General features: G+C 37.1%; 2 protein-coding genes across 8 annotated transcripts; both read right to left on the bottom strand.

The window, feature by feature from the left end:
- Positions 1-305: 305 nt before the first annotated feature.
- Positions 306-10,095, bottom strand: LOC109007566 (nephrocystin-3). 7 transcript variants are annotated; one of them, XM_018987286.2, is made up of 11 exons: positions 9,988-10,091; positions 9,827-9,912; positions 9,501-9,641; positions 8,312-8,548; positions 7,796-8,069; positions 6,980-7,130; positions 6,156-6,378; positions 3,495-3,586; positions 2,741-2,876; positions 1,165-1,496; positions 654-968 (listed from the first exon to the last, which is right to left on the bottom strand). In XM_018987286.2, exons 3-11 carry the CDS (start codon positions 9,545-9,547, stop codon positions 718-720), a joined length of 1,743 nt encoding a protein of 580 aa, XP_018842831.1. In that variant the 5' UTR covers positions 9,548-9,641; positions 9,827-9,912; positions 9,988-10,091; the 3' UTR covers positions 654-717. The 7 variants fall into 7 exon arrangements, with proteins under 7 accessions (XP_018842830.1, XP_018842831.1, XP_018842832.1 ...); XM_018987287.2 differs by having other exon boundaries at positions 718-968; positions 9,501-9,651; XM_018987285.2 differs by having other exon boundaries at positions 306-968; positions 9,501-9,912; positions 9,988-10,095.
- A 1,109-nt stretch (positions 10,096-11,204) lies between these two features.
- Positions 11,205-16,641, bottom strand: LOC109007567 (50S ribosomal protein L9). The gene is made up of 6 exons (XM_018987292.2): positions 16,542-16,641; positions 15,948-16,115; positions 15,717-15,851; positions 14,851-14,961; positions 13,400-13,504; positions 11,205-11,592 (listed from the first exon to the last, which is right to left on the bottom strand). Exons 2-6 carry the CDS (start codon positions 16,089-16,091, stop codon positions 11,422-11,424), a joined length of 666 nt encoding a protein of 221 aa, XP_018842837.1. The 5' UTR covers positions 16,092-16,115; positions 16,542-16,641; the 3' UTR covers positions 11,205-11,421.
- Between the last annotated feature and the right edge of the window lie 848 nt (positions 16,642-17,489).

The following is a 17,489-nucleotide window of genomic DNA, read 5'->3' as shown; positions in this document are numbered from 1 at the left end:
TGATAATAAGTCATGGAGTTAGAGACTTACAATTGTTAGTGCATAAGCAAGTCTCATGGCTTATAGCTCAAGTCCATTGATGGGCTTTGCTCGGTTGTATACCCAAGCCCAGCCCGAAATGAGTTCATCAGAGATTTTTCAGTGCAGGCCCAACTCAAGGTTTTCCAAAGTCCACATTGCTCTTGTGATAGCAAGACAACAGTCCCGAAGATCTTAATAATGAATGCAGCAATGTGCACATCCCTCTGTCACAGGCCATTTAAACATAAAAGGAAAATTCAACAAACCACACCCACCTCTCAGTCTCATCCCACCATGATAAGGTAGCATTACGCATCAACTTTCAAATTTTTACATAAAAGATCATCCAAAGATAATAAAACTGACATATTTTACACAGTGAGATAAGAGTGAGATGAGAGTGTGATTAGTAGCATTACTCATAAAAGAAAATTCTACAAACCATACCCACATCTCAATCTCATCTCACTATGATAAGGTGGCATTTCTCATCAACTTTCAAATTTTTACATAAAGGATGATCCAAAGATAATAAAAGTGACATTTTACATAGTGGGATAAGAGTAAGACGTGAGTGTGGTTAATAGCATTACTCAAACACAGACGAATTAAGGAGATGAAATGGTCAGATATTAGCTCTCCCTACCAACCGGGAGAAAGATGTGGAGGGTTAGATATATGAATGATTATATGCAATTAATATTGGATCCTTTCTTTGTATTTCATTCTGAGCGTGGACAATCTTTTCTGCAGTGGGAACTTCTCATTCTTCCTACCCAGTTTGTCCAAGTAGTACAGAGTTTTTTTCAGGGTTTCCATGACCTCTTCACTCTCATGGCCAAACTCTCTCTCTTGGATACTCAGAAGTCTCTTGAGCAGCTCCAACAACTCTCCGTCATCCCTCCCCAACCTAGTCTGGATGGATGCCAAACAGTCCAGTGCCTCCCCTGCCATACAAATCAGAAAACATCAGCTCAGAGATTTGGTTCAGGAAAAAATTTCGAATGCTTTTTGCAACCGTTCAAGAAGGTCCATGGCCAGATTTGATTAGATGAAGGAATGGTTATCCAACATGAATGGGGAGGGTGATAGACAAGACGGGAAGTATTTGAGCACCAAGCAAAAGGTACCAAACAAGCTTACCAACAGGAAGAGAATCTTTTCCAAATGCCTTTTCACGGATGCGCAAAACGTCCAAGGCAAGTTGCTCAGCTTCTTCATTCCGTTTTAGATTGTAGAGGGTAACTGCAAGATGCAACATTGGATAGGTGAGGGATTGATCATCAGGGCCCACAGTCTTCCCCATGATTTCCAAACTCGTCCTCAGCAAGCGTTCCGCCTCCACAAAATTCTTTGAGCGTGAATAGGAGGTTGCAAGATTCACAAGGTGCGTCACTAAGCTGGGATGCTCTTTTCCTTTATACTTCTCAGTGATCAACAAGGATTCCTCTAACATTTCTCGGCCTTCTTTTCCCCTGAGAGCAATGAGATGACAATGAAGGAAAAGCAAACTGATCAATAAGAAAGATTACAACTAGTGCAAAAGGAAATTAAATGGTCAAAAGCTTCTATTACTTACTAGAGTTTCAGCCAGCAACAAACCATATCAAGTTCGATTACATTCTAGCTACCATTTAGTAAAGGTACTATAAGCAAGAGAAAAGCTACCAGCCAGATGGGTGTGAAACCCATTTTCGCACCCGCCACTAACATCGCGACATGTAGGCATTTTTAACACAATTCTCCTACACCCGACAGCACCAAACCACTCCCTATTTGCTTTCTCTCCCAGTAGTCTCCCGTCTCCCTCTCTGCATCTGCCCTCAACGAAATCTACCCTCTCCCTCACTCAATCTACCTCTCTCCCCCTCTCCATAAGTCCGAGAGCCCATTTTCGTGCTTTTCAAACATAAGAATTCCTGAGTGATTTTTGTAATCTTTCTCAACTCAATCTTAGTCGATTGCTCTGCTTCCATACGTAAGTGTCAAAGAAAACAAGTGAAGATGTCGTTGATTCCAAGTTCATTTTATGGCAGAAGAAGCAATGTCTTCAAACCATTCTCGCACGAAATATGGGATCCCTTCAAGAATTTTCCACTTGCTTCTTCTTCTCTATCATGAGCTCAGAGAGGGAGAGAGCAAATAGGAAGTGATTTGGTGTGCCGGGTGCAGGAAAATTGTATTAAAAATACCTACATGTCGCAATGTTAGTGGCTGGTGCAAAAATGAGTTTCAAAACCATCCGGCTTGTAGCTTTTTGTCAGAATCTCAATTATCAAGTGCCAAGATCAGACATCTCATCCAAACTTGTCACAACAAAGAGAAGCAGAACATTTTGTTTGGTAAGCTCAGGAGTGTTTTTTTTATTCAGCACCTACTGCTCAAGAGTATTATAAGCCTAATGCATGCCCCGTTTCTGGATTTGAAGTCAACCCAAGGTCCCAAACTCAAAATTCTGAGAAAATCACAGGAGATTCAATGATATAACCATGCAACCACCATTTTTTGTACACCTACCAATCAATGTTATTGAATGTCGATATAGGCAAATCTAGTCACTGTCAAGTCACTTCCACTAGTAATGTAGAACTATGACAAAATGGAAAGCAGTATATTGCATAAAATTACTTTTTTTTTTTTTAATTTGTATTGCATTAAATTACTTGAGATGCTTCTATATCCGTATTCATATGCGATCCCAGTGAGAATTTGACGTTACCTTCCTACAACATGAAGTAGCTCTGCCAAATCTATCCTCATCTTCTCCATTATGCTGTCATCTAAAGCCATATAGTTTGAATCCTTGATGACCTGGAGAGCATTCTTATATAATCCAATGGCTTCATCAGCATTTCCTGTGTAAAATTTGCACAAGAATCAAGCTGTTTGGGAAACAGATTAATTGATGAACAAGGTTGATCAGCTGACCCAACGGCCTAAGGGCCCTTGAATTTCACACATTAGCAGAGGGCATTTCCTCAGCAAACCAAAAAATTCTGAGCAACGTAGGACTTGCATCATCCATGAATAAACTTGATTTTTATCAGTAGCCATCTTACTTTTTAATAATTAACCCTAGGGATTGGCTAAAGCAGTAAGAATCATGGTCTTGGTGATATGCCCCTTCTAGATCTAAGGTTCAAACCTTGGGTGCAAACAATTCTAGGGGCCATCGGACTAGGGTAATTTTCCTTTGAATTACATGAGATGCACTTGTGGGAAACTCCTTGTCGAGAGCCTGTGCACTCCTGGGATTGGTCAAGACTTTGTTTCGGACACCCAATGCCAATCAAAAAACCATTATAATAATAAGAAAATATGGCCAAACAGTTTTTTCTGTTATGGGATGCAGCACATTTTTAAGGTGAGCGTCTGTGAAATGTAATGCATGAAAGTGAAAAAGGCATTAATCTAAAAAATAAAGGAAATACAAAAAAAAAAAAAAATATTAACAGGAGAGAGATTAAAGGTACCCTTTGCACACTTCACATGGGCTAGGGAACACATAGCCATTCCAACTCTTCCATCATTTTCTCCATATAACTTCTTATACAAGGTTAAGATTCTACAAAAGAAAAATAGAATATGAGAGTGAATAGTCAATCTAAGCTTAGCTCAATCCAGTCAATATGTGTAAGACAGCAAAGCAAAATATATATAGGCACAATGGAAGCTGTAGGGATACTGGGTCAAACAATGTTACAAACAATGTTAGACCCAAAAAATAATTATTTTTAAGTAAAACCCATAAGTCACCAGAAAAAAAATATATATAAAATTTCTCTAAATAACTTGGAAGTCTTGAGACTTTTTTTTCCCTATAGGCTACATCACAAAGCTAACCCCAGTAACAAATATTACCAAAATACCCTTAAAACAAGCAAAAATAAGCTGAAACACATGAAAATCAATACATATGGAATTTCAACCAGTGCTCTCAGGTTTTACTTCCTAACCATTTTTCCAAATATAAAGGAAGTACTTGTCCCACATCTGTACCCTCCACTTGAATATACCTCATCCTCCAGTTATGATTGGAACAAGTCATCTGATCTAGAGGATGGTACTTCAACCATTCATCAAATCACGATTCATCAATACTGAATCTCCATTACATTTTAAAGCTTCATATAAATAAGTGAAATTCCATGGAGAGATGCTTCCTTCTTTTCCTAACAACCGATTACTTGGGATAATCTCAAGATAATGCTTTTCATGATCTTGTACCGCACTTTGGTTCCCTTCATGTGTAGATGTGTAAAATTACATCAACATCCTTAGAATCCATGTCAGTGCAAACTTTTTGCTTCTTCACATAAAGAGCATCTTCAGCCACCTTCACCACCATCTCATCTGCTAGAACATGCATTACATGCCGTAACGTAATGCAACTCCATCAAACTGAGATGGCTAAGGATTAGATTTAATCTGGCTGAAAATCTTGTTATGCCAGTCTCCAAAAGCCAGAACTCTAGAAGTAGCAACAATAGTACAACACACCAAGGAATCAATGTCCTTCACTTCAACATTATCTAACCGTATATTTGATAAAAGACCACTCTCCTGTTGAGCATAAGGAAGTCACGAGGAACATTCATTGCCTTTCCCTTGCAATGCAAGTAACTTTGGTGAGTTTCTAGAGACTAGTTAGTGGCATTTTCAGTGTGGATCTGTAGGGTCACAAGCCAGACTCGAGAGAGAAAACTACAACCTCTTTATTCTATATAATTTCCCCATCGTTTCTCCCTTAGGTAAAAGCAATATTGTTGCAAACTCAGTACCAGCACTAGATTTGCATAACACTGAACATGTCTAACTAATGGTGACTTGTTTGGCAATTCATCCAAAGTAAAATCACCAACTTCCTCATCATTTAAACGGTTCTTGTCATATAACCTCTTTAACCACCTCCCAGATTTGCTTCAGGGAAGGTTCTTCATTCACTACCACATAGGGGTTAGCAATGGTTTGAGTGATTGCCTCTCTACTTTAGAAATTTTGGTTCGTTGCCCTTCACAAGTCTCTTCAACATCAAATTCTTGTAAGTATCGTAAACCACAATTTAATCAGGTACCTTCGATTGATTAAAAAAATTATAAAAAAATATTGTGGTGCTTGATAAACCTACTTGCTAGGTGACAATAAAGTTGTTGTTCCCCTTAAATCAAATTGCTCTCCTCCTTCTTTCCATTAGATTTACCTCATGTGCAGATTGTGGACAGAAATAACTCCGAATTGTTATCTCCATAGCATGTGACTCGTTGAACTTTGGTGTGAGCCAACTGGCTGGCCAAGAGCAACATCTTTGGAGCGTCTTCTATTGATGGATTGATCATGAGTGTGGCTCTCAGTAAGTCAGCTTTGAAAGAAATATTCAGAGCATGTCCTATTGTCAATTTCATTTTTGTGGACGTTGAGCCCCAGTTTGGCTAGCATATTGCTAATCTTAGCCCTTGTTCTGCCATCTCTTGGCATTGTTCCACCATCTGCCGCCTTTGTTTCACAAGATTTGCCACAAGCAACATTGATGGGAATTTTACTTCAAATTTGTTGTTGCAAATCTTGCCAGGCAAATCCTCACTCTGATACCAATTGATGTAGTGGAAGGTAGGGATAATGGGTCAAGCAACATTAAACTCAAAGCAACATGGAATCCACCATAAAATAGAGAAACCTCTTTGAACAACTTCAAAGTCAATTGATGACTAATTATTCAAGAATGAATAACAAGTCTTATGCATGCTATTATATAGGCCACTAACAAAACCTAATTCGACAGTACTAAATATCCTTACGGACAAGTGAAAATAAGCTAAAAGCATGAGAAGATCAATAATTCCGAAATTGTTGCCGCAACACAGTAAAGGTAGGGTTCTACTGAACATAGACCACATAATGTTTTCAAGCTCCGATTTGGCTGATGAATGGACTTAACTTCAACCAATACACTAAGGTTTTATTAGCTTTATTCCAGATGCAGAGGGCGTACTCATCATACACCATATATATCTGTGTGTGTGTGCGTGTGTGCGCGCGCGCATATATATATATATAGAGAGAGACAGAGAGACAGAGAGACAGAGACAGAGAGACAGAGATACAGATAGACAGAGAGAGACAGAGAAGAAAGTAACCTGATGAAATGAGGTTCTGCATCTGTCGATCTTCCTTCTTTGAGCAAAAGATTTCCAAGACCAAATAAAGCTACAACCAAATCCTCACTTTCAGCCCCTTTGCTCAATTCCAGAATAGTAATTGCATGATGATAGATTTCAACTGCTTTTGTTGATCTGCCAATGGATCCAAGTGCTTTTGCCATCCCTAACAATGGAGTGACAAGAAAAATGCTATTTTTCCCTGAAGAAAAAGTTTCAAGGCAAGCACTGAGTTCCTGTCTTGCACTCTTGCTCTTTTCATGAAGTTTGGGACAACAATTAAATATCAAACATTTTTTTATAAGTAATTAAATATCAAACATGCAACAGCAGTAACAGAATCTTAAGGAACAAATAGTTGGCTCAACATAGAAAGCTATGACAAAATTCGGAAAAAAAAAATGTATTTGACTTTTCTTGGCATGGAAGGTAAGAATAGGAAGGAATAATAAGCACTGTTTCTTAAGATTTGATGGCTTCAGTCCACAGTGGTCTTCTCCTTTTGGGGAGAGTATAAAAGGTTTACAGATGCCTAGCTTCAACAGTGGACTTTAGCCTTGTGGTTTGTAGGACCAGAAATAAAAGATAAAGATACACAATTTTACAATATAGTAAGCTAGAAAGTAGAGCCATTCAATTGAGCATCTTGCATATTGATCTAGAAGTCTGGCAACACTAACTACAACTGTTTAACAATTAAAATAAATACCTAGAACCAGGCAAATACTTTGTGATTCAAGTTGTTACACAACATGAGCAAAAACAAACAATAACAATTACATAAAAGTTTAGGTGCCAATTACCATATCTGTTCTCTAGAATATCAATAGACCTCCGGTACACAAGCAATGATTTATCAAACTTCCCCAAAGCCGAAAACAAACTTCCCATATGCATGAGCACAACATCCAGAAGTGGTTCGTTGTCCTTTAGACTGTCAACAACCTCAGCCAACTGCCATCAACAAAAATGTACAGGAAAAAGGAAATAAAGGTTTAATGAATGAAAATTAAGAAGATGCAAAAACCTTGAAAAAAATCCTCTGCGCATAACACATGACCTCTCATAGATACAGTTTCAAAAAAATGCCCCAAAAATGGTTTAGTGTCACACTGACAATAACACAGTGTTTATGGCCACTCACAGAATAAAGAGGCAACAGTTTATCTGGATTTGAAAACACAATTAGAATGTTCAAATAATACAAGTTTGTGTGAAGATGAGCTTGTGTGAGTCCATATGCTTGTCAAGGACACGCTTTTTCTTTGTTGGTCATTAATCATTATATGATCAATTTACACCAAATATATATACGAGGAAGTCAGCAGCAAATAGAGAAACAATAAAAAGGGGAGAAAGAAAAGAAGGGAAGAGAAACCAATTTAATAAAACTCGTCTATCCTACATCCTCATATAACTGACAAGAATCCTGAAATCCAAGGTCTTTAATCTTGAAACTGACTATAATTTATAGATAGCTTGAAACTTGAATAAAAAGCAATCCTACCATTCTTTTTCTTTTACCATAACAAAAAGAGATTTTATTACTAGGAAACCAGAAAGTCTCAGAATGAATGATATCAGAGTATTATCACAACACCTATGGAAGAAGCAATTACCATAGCCAGTAGGGAAGCAACAAACTTCAAATCTCCAACAGCCATATAACCAAGGGTAATGATGTCAAGAAGTGCAGCTTCTTCAATGCCCTTGATACCTTTATTCATCCGTTCTATCACAGCTTCATAGTTTGCTTTAAGTAGGTCCATGGCATCATTTCTGTTCCCCATCATAATCATTCTTTTGACTTCATCAAATAATTCTTGCAGCTGTTTCTCAAAATTAGTCATGTCATCCAAGGGGTAATTTGTCTGGTCAAAAGACATTCTAGACCTGCAAATCATAAGTATGTGATAATGATGATTCTTATTTTGAAACTATACATGTTTTGAATGCTTTCTACAGAATCTTATATCCATAAATTGTGAGATTAAATTCTTAACGCTATTTTAAGAAGATTTTAAACATCAAAATTTTAGATTCCTAGAAATTGCATTAAATCACCATTGTCGTTGAAGGAAAACCATTGCAATTTGGTTTGATAAGTAAAAACCATAGCATTTAAATTATCCCACCTCCGAGAGTTGTTTGGAGTTGAAACACCAGGAGAAGCATCATTTCCGTGGCTTGCCACATCTGCTTCTAATGACCCAACAGATGCAAAAGTTCTATAGACACGGTGACGGGAAACAGCTTTGATGGGTATCATGTAATGCTTGATATTGCATTTCTGCTTCTGGAGACAAACTGAGAAGCATGTTATAGCTTTCCGTAAATGTTCTGACTGCATGTGTAGACACACTTGGCTCATCCTAAAATGTTCAAGTTAGAAATATAAAGAACAGAACTCCAAAAGCATGAGGCAAAGTCCAAGACCGGGCACATATGTACACATTCAAATGGAAACTGGTTTTAGCCAAAACATCAGTTTTCTCAATTAATAATTAAATGTTTTAGGTCTGGTTTGGTAGTGAGATAAGATAAGATGATCTGTGAATAATAGTGAAACAAAAAATCTTCACAACCTCCTAACACTCCACACTCCACATTATTTTTAATTTTTTTTTCTTTTATTAAATATTTATTATATAAATAATGAATAAATAATTTGAAATAATTTAAAAAGAATAAACTCAAAAAAGAATTTAAAAAATTTAAAAAAGTGTGGAGTGTGGAGTGTGGTGGAGGTTGTGTAGCAATGCTCAAAAGTTTAATAAAAATATTATAAAGTTAAAATATTATTATAATGTAATCTTTTAATATTATTTTTATTTTGAGATTTAAAAAAGTTGAATTATTTTTTGTATTTTGTTTAGAAGTTTGGGAAAGTTGTAATGATTATGTAATGCTTAGATAAAAAAGTTGAAGATTTGAAATTGAAAAATGTTTGTGTTTGTGTTTGTGGTGTTTGAACATTGAGATGAGATGAGATGAGATAGGATTAGTTGGGAGGACTTTGCTATCCAAACCAGGCAGAAACTAGTAAAATGGGAATTCTTCTGCTGTTGGAGAAAGCATTTAATCATATACTCAACCAGTTCAGAATATCAGAAGTACAGTGGTGCAGCTAGAAGAAACAAAAATCAATTAAATAAATATTAAATAATGTCATGTATCTAGCAGGAGCAAAACCAAATACTGAAGAGTCCCAGTAAAATAGAACTACCTAAGAAAACTAAAAGGCTAACCAACAAAACCCACAGAGAACCTTCCACGGTAAATTTCAGGACACAAACATAGAAAATATGGACAGAGAGAGAGTACCTGTAGTTGTTGGTAGATGGGGAGAGGGAAATAAGGGAAGTTGCCATTGGAGGAGTTTGCAGGGCAGAGACAGGTGGCGTGATGCTTTAAAAGGAAAACTGAGTGTGCCAGTTGACTCGGCGAGTCACTAACAGCATGAATCTACCCCAACCTCGTTTACAAGATTACAAGGGAAGAGAGTATCAGAATATTGGAGAGATAGGGAAACAGAGACTTTGGCAGGGATGCTGAAAATGGAAGCTAAATGGGGGAAGACAGGTGAGTGAGCAAAATAAACCCAAATTCAGGACCAACCACAAAGTACAGAGAAAGATAGAGGAAAGTACAGAGAAATGGGTGTCCCAAGCAAGCCAGACGGTTGAGAAGTGACCCCAGCCAAGCTTGCTCTGGACAACGTAGCGGCCGATTCGGACTGCGTGAGAGACACATAAAAATATTTACTTAAACAAATTCCAAACAGAGAGAAACGGGAGAGAGAGACAATTACCGAAAGGCCGGCCGCGACAGAGAGACGGCGGCGGAAACTCGAAGCTAATGTTTCACCGTTTCGGCGCGAGGGAGAGAGCAACGAGATAAAAAGACAGATCAAGGGCGGTATGTTACTATGTTGTAACTAAAACATAAAACGACGTCGATAGACTAATCATTAAGCATATGGCAAAAAACGACGTCACCGTTTTAGGCATTAAGCATAAAACGACATCATTTTGATCTACCAAAATGATGTTACTCGAGTTATTTTTTTTTTAATATAGATTTTAAATATGAGAAATGATATTTGTAATCGTAAAGTGCGTAAATGTTGTGCAGTCTCTTTGAAAAACGTGAGTAAATATGAGAATTACATGAAAAAAAAAAAAAACTATTTTTTTAATAATAGATCCTACTTTTTTTCAAAAAGATTATGCGACGTTTATACACTCTACGACTATATGTAATATTATTCTAATAATTTATGGATATCTATTGAAAATATTTGTTATTATATGACACTTGCACGTAGACTGATCCCGAGATGGTTGTATGAAAATTATGTCTATTATTTCAATGTAATGAGATCTCTCGAAAGTCTTACTATATACATATACTAGGAATTTCGTTGTTTATCTTTATTATAGAATGCCATATCAATTAAATTCGGTGTTTATGTGAGTAATTCAAATATGTTATGATCCACCTTATTCATTTAACTAATAATTTTCAAAACTTTATAAATGTGACATTTTCCGTCATTCTTAGATTATTTAGTATTGTTTTAAAAAATAAATTTGAAAATTGATAAGTAATATGATTTCGAGTGAAAAGGCGTGGTATATATGTAAAAAAATTCTTAGATCACAAAGGGATAACATTCCTAAATGCAATAGATCGATCAGTGATGCAAGGCAGAAAATTTGAGCTCCAGTCTGCTAAACACCAATAAATGTACAAAATTTTTACATAAAATATAATAAACAATTCAACTTTTTCAAATCTTAAAATAATAATAATACTAAAAAAATAATATTCTAATATTATTTTATTTAACTCATCATCTAATCTCATCTCACTATCCAAACGAGCCTTTATCCAAACGAGCCCTTATTCTCACTCCAAATCATCCATCTGAGGCAAAAGAGAGCTGCATTTCAAAATAAGCCTTTCCCGTTCAAAATCAATGCTCATTACTCTCTAAAGATTCAAAAGGGGCAAAAAAAAAAAAAAATCAGAGAACATTGTTATATTATTTGGCAGCAGAACTCGCAACTGAGAAAAATAAAAGGGCCCCTGTTATGATCACATATCAACTTTTGCACTGTCTTTTAACTTCAAATACAAAGCTTGACCACCACAATAATTAATCACATACTTGCCAAAATTTGATCCGATAACATTATGGGATAAGGTTGCTTGCTTATCAAGCTAAACAGAGAACCACTGTTTATTTACCCTTCCCCCGGATTTTAACATCTAGAGTCCACTGAACCTTCCCCTCCGGCAATGGGATAGACTTCGGCAAGCGTAGTGGCACCTCAAACTCACCAAAAGTAGTCAAAGGAGAAGGTAGATGCAGGTTTTCAGGCCCAATTTGCACAGAAAGCTGCCTTTCCACCTGAAATGGCAAAGAATCTGGCATCAGGGGGACAAATAAGAGATTATTAGACCTAGAGAGTAAAACATCTGTCCCCAATTTCCATCCCAGATATTTATAGGGTAACTTCCTCCATTCCATTACAAAACTTAAAAACTAGTCACACTGAAAAGGGTCATTAGAAGAAACATTTTAAATCCAAGTACTTGAAACCTCCACAAACACCTTTAATCGGTCAATAATCATATCTTATCCACGGGAAAAAGGAACAACATTAGTGTACTTTGTAGGTCAAAAGCTGAGTGTGATCAAATTACATTATCTTTTTTTGTAGGTCTTTTTATAGGTAAGTTACAAGAAGTATTACCTTCCTCTGATAACTTAAGGGCCTCGACTAGGATAGAGGTAGACATGAAGTGAGCCCTACAACATTTATTAAACATTTAATGTTGTCTTAAAAATCCACATGGACAGCAATAAATGTTGTAGGGGCCAACTTCATGTGTCTATCTCTCTCCCACTTGAGGCTTTCAAGTTTCAAAGGATCCTTTTCCACTCTAGAGATTACCAGCTTATAGCTATTAAAAAAAAAATGTTAGCCATATGTCCTAAGATTCAAAAACTATTTTTTGAAAAGTTTTTTTATATAAGTGATTCAAAAAATGTCAGGGTGCATTAAACCAATTACAGGGCCCTCAAATGAAAATGCTACTCAGATTTAAGAGGAAACCAATGATTATTACCACCTTTGCTCCCCCAGAAATAACTTATTAAGCTTAAGGCCAGCCATGCTCTTTGGTATAGAAAGTTAAGTTTGTTAAGAAGCAATATGTTAATGAATTCAGCTTCATCAAAATAAGAACCCTGAAATGGATGAGTGAAAGAAGAAGGAATAATAAAATAGGGAGTGAAGTCATCCCTTCAAAAGGTATGAGTGACTCCCAATTTTGAAAAAGATGGAGGAGAGTCGCTAAAGTTGGTTTGTGCATGTAAAAGGGAAACTATGACGAACCAAAGGAAGCTCATGCCACATGGGGGCCTTATACTAAAAAAGACTAGTCAGGTTGTAGTTAGAGCTCATTTGACTCATTATAAACTGCAAAAGAATGAGATATTATTCACTACCATTCTCAAACTCAATTCGGGCTATTACAACCTCCTCCACTCAAATCACTGATGTGACCGTTAGGTCATTCAAGAGATGGCACAGCTCAAGTCTCACTTCAAATCAGAGACTAGCTTTGATACCATTTGTAACAATCTAAGAAATACCAAGTTATTTATGAGCTAAGGATACAATTGGAGCTCCTTAATACTATTATAACATGCAAGAAGTTCTACCTCGTAGGCAGTGTATAATCTCGATCACCACCCTTCTAAACTCGATCTAGAGTGCTGTAGACATTGATTAACACAGTGATGAGAAAGAGTGTTATAGGTCAAGTTAAGGAAGTGAAAGGAGATAGGAGAGTTAAAATATGTGGGTCGGAGAGGTACGAAAGGATATGTTACTTAAGGAGGTAACATAAAATGTGACTTTAGATAGGATAGAATAGGGAAAAGAAAACCATGTAGACATTGATTAACACAGTGATGAGAAAGAGTGTTATAGGTCAAGTTAAGGAAGTGAAAGGAGATAGGAGAGTTAAAATATGTGGGTGGGAGAGATGCGAAAGGATATGTTACTTAAGGAGGTAACATAAAATGTGAATTTAGATAGGATAGAATAGGGAAAAGAAATACATTTGGCCACCCGATTAGTTGGTAAATATCCATACGTTGCCCTAATTTCTATTCAATTATCAAACATGTAGGATAAAAGCCAAACCTCAGCTATGATATCATCCTTTGTTACAGGGGAACGCAATTCTATAGGCTCATCTTTTGTGGCACGTGAACGAAATTTATCCACATTGATCAAACTCCGCAATACCTGCAAAAACCCATACAAGTTAGATACTGAAATCTAAATGTAAATGCAATCAATATTGAATTATTGTATCAAAGACATTCACAAATTAATTTAATGATTGAATAACCTGAGATTGGACAACAGCCTACCAACTTTGATGGACATGCAGCCATTCTCTCCAACATGATATTATTTATAGATCCAAATTATCTAAATAAATTGTTCGTGCACAAGGTACACAATCATGAAATTTAACTTAAACTAGAGGAGTAGAAGAATTTATATCTTTTACTATATTAGCATGTAAAATGGAAAGGTTGAGTTTTTCCCTATTCTAATGACTCAGGGAAAGCCTAGGCCACATTTGGGTTTATACCCCAATAGAACTAATCAATGTTATGATGGGAACTCCTTGAAACCATTCTAAATGGCAAGAACTTCTCCCCCTTAGTATAGTTGGGATCTCATTCACCACTCTCCTATAATCACTCAAACCAATGTATTATTATTCCACCTTAAAATATTTGATGGCCAAAGGAAAGTCCAAGCCACATCTAGACTTATACTCCAATGTGACAATTTGAACCATTATAAATTTCAAGACCTTTTCGTCCTAAGGATATAGGATCTCATTCACCACCCTCGTATATTCACTCAAGCCAGCATAGTATTCCTATCATAGTATATCCATCAAAACCATTTTTTTATTGGCACCGGGAATATCCATTCAAAACCTTACATAACTTTATGAGCATAACACAACATGATGTGCATATTATATTTTTATTAGGTACATATAACATGATGTACATATAATATTTTTACTAGGTACTTTTAGGGCTTGTTTGGGAAGTGAGATGAGATGAGAATTCTGTGAATAATAGTGAAATAATTTGAGTTAAGATATTTTATTGGGTTTTGGGAAATGAGAGAGAAAAAGTTAAATGAAAATATTTTAAAGTTAAAATATACTTTAAAATATTGTTAGAATATAATTTTTTAACAATTTTTTTTTTTAAATTTTAAAAAGTTGTATTGTTTTGTGTTTTGTTTGGAATTTTGAAAAAGTTGTAATGATTAGGTAATGATTAGATGAAAAAGTTGAATATTTGAAATTGATAAGTGTTTTTGTGTTTAAGTGATGTTTGGGAAGAAAATTATGAGAAGCTTTGAGAAGAGATGAGATCATCTCACTTCCCAAACAAGACCTTAGGGTCTTCAAAGATGATACCCAAATTAGAAAACCAAAGAAACAACATATACGGATCAAGATTTAATTAGGATAGAACAAAGGAGTATATAACATACAATTAAATGGAATCTCATCCCCTATCCTGATTTTAAGAGCAATGAGTTTAGGCACAAACCAGTTTAGATTTATCTAGACGTCTTGCTGCCTTCTCATATTCTTTCATCTTATCTTCCTTAGACTCTTTAACCACTTTAACTTCCTTTTCTTCCTCCTCAGGTTGGTAGATCTGAAGCAAATAAATGAGAAGCAGATGATCAGCAATACATCACAATTTTTTTTTTTTTTTTTAATTTTATGAATATCAATAGATCGCATAACATAAGAAAGGCATGGTTGTCTCATTTTTGGAAGAGACTTTGATCTGAAGTCAGAATTCATATCTACAACTACACAGATAAGATGAGAAAAAAAAAATAAACAATTGGCTCATACTTCACTAATTATATATATATATATTTTTTTTATGTCGGGGAACCTTGCTAAGGCAAGGCCCTTTGGACCTGCAAAGTAAACCTCGGTCCCGTGCACCACACTCTCGGAAGTTTTCCTACACGGAACTGGTTAAATTGATGTCTTTTCATTAGGGGCGTGGCCCCAAAGAATTGTTTGCACCCATGAGGTGTTGAACCTTGGACCTTGAAGGGAGTGATACCCCAAGACCAATCACCACTTGGGCCAACTCCTTGGGGTTCATACTTCACTAAAATTAAGAAAGATAAAGAGTAGACACTGAAAGAACACTTAATTTCTTGTGCATTAGAAGTAATGTCACCTTAAGGTTACAAGAGCATATGTACTGGCACTAACATGATATGAAGTTATACTAGCAGTATGCAACTACGAGTTGGTTGCACAAGTGCAATAACATCCCATCCTAAAGACAGATTCAAAATTTGCATGTGTAAGATCATATTTGCATAGGTGCACGTTTCTGTGAGTGTTCATAAAACTACTGATAAGATCTGTGCAACAGAAAAGAACCTTGCGCTGTTCCCTGACAAGAAAAGCATATTTCTCAATATTTGGGACCGCCAGCAACTTAGGCATAAGGTGGTTGCGGAAATATCCTGGAGCAACTTTCACTGTCTCACCTGCTTTCCCAAGCTTCCCTATGCTCTGAGTTTGTCAATGCCACTCAACAGTCAATAAAAATCCAACCGACAAAAAAATTGAAAAGCAGATGCAAGAAAATCCTTAAATCCCTCTACTCACCGTTGTTAGAATGACTTCTAACTTCCTATATCGAAGCCCTTGAGAAGCATATAGCAAGGGATTCAGCATACGATCAGAGCTTTGTAGGCTAGTGTCTGTAATAATCTTCCGAAGAGCATTTCTTCCATATTGCATATAAGCCATATAAAGTCTCTATCTATATCCCTTCTAAAACACCAAAAATAAAACAAAAACAAAAACCTTTAGCACATATCACATTAAAACACTAAAAACACTTTGCACCAACCCATGCCAGTTAACAACTTTTGAACTGCCCTTCCTTCTAACCATAATCTCATTTCTGCATCATTTACAGCTTAGAGAGAACTGGAGTGTTCTCATTCGGGGACATGTCAGGCACCCCATTAGAGTTCATAAACATAATCTCAAGAGAACCTATGAAAAGCAAAAAGAACAAAGATCATCTATGCCTACATTACAGTTCACATGCAATGGCAGGAAACAGAAAATCTCGCCAGGAAGTTTCAAAGCAATATTTCAAAGAACTCATTTGCAAGTTTTCCTCATCATTAGCAAGCCCATAATAAAAAACTCATTCACAAGAAATCAATCTCAGGGGACTGGGGAGATTACCGTGGGTTGACTGAAGTAGGAACCGACAGGGATGCCTAAGGAATCGACGGCGAGAATGGACCAGGAGGGGAGAAGGAGCCGCGAGGAGGCAGTTCTAGGAGCTGCGGACGCGCTGGACTGAGAAGGGAGGAGACGGGTCTGAGTAGTAGGTTGAGTGAGGTCAGGGGGGGGGTCCGAGGAAGGCCGCACGGCGGGAGAAGAGAGAGACAGAGGAGAGATGGGTCTGAGAGTTGGGAGTGAGGTCGCGATCGGGGCGATGGGCGGGGGGCGGTTACACTGTTACCGTGTTTTAGAAACCAACCCTACCTTCTCCTCTACACACGAGGCCGTTTTTCTTACATTTGGGCTTGTCGTGCTGTTGACTAAACGGCGCCGTTTCTTAAAACAGAATTTGGGCTGGGTTGAACTTCCGCCGGACTCTTTTTTTTTAATAAAGGATCACATTTCATTTATAAAAAAGGACATATAATTTTGACTTAAAAAGTCAGTTACAAACGTTAATAGCACCTCAGCACACTTTTGTGGCTGACATAGTCTAGCCCAGACGACAGAACTCTAAAGACCGAAGTCTAAGAGATTCGTCGTACACATCTCTGTCCCCGACAGAATAAACAAACCCCATACCCCGACTACGCGAGGTAGGGTACACCAATCCCATACACCGCCAAAGCGGAGATGGGGACATACCACCAGTTCGGACCACGGTCTGCGGGGACTAAATTTTTGATTTTTTTTTTTATAAAACAGAACACAAGAAAATACATTGGAACACAACTAAAACCAACAGCAGAAAAAAAGCTCCTGAAGGCTGCGGAGTTGCGTGCAGAACACGCGCCACCTTGGGAGAAAACCGTCGACCGATCTTGGAAGTTCCGGGCTCACAGACCCCAGCGGCGCCGCGCGTCGCGACGGTAGAGGGCCTCTCGGCGTCGCGAGAAGGCCACTCGC

This window comes from Juglans regia, chromosome 16 (genome assembly GCF_001411555.2).
Source record: "Juglans regia cultivar Chandler chromosome 16, Walnut 2.0, whole genome shotgun sequence".
Classification (NCBI taxonomy): domain Eukaryota; kingdom Viridiplantae; phylum Streptophyta; class Magnoliopsida; order Fagales; family Juglandaceae; genus Juglans; species Juglans regia.
This window is presented reverse-complemented; position numbering and strand designations above follow the sequence as displayed.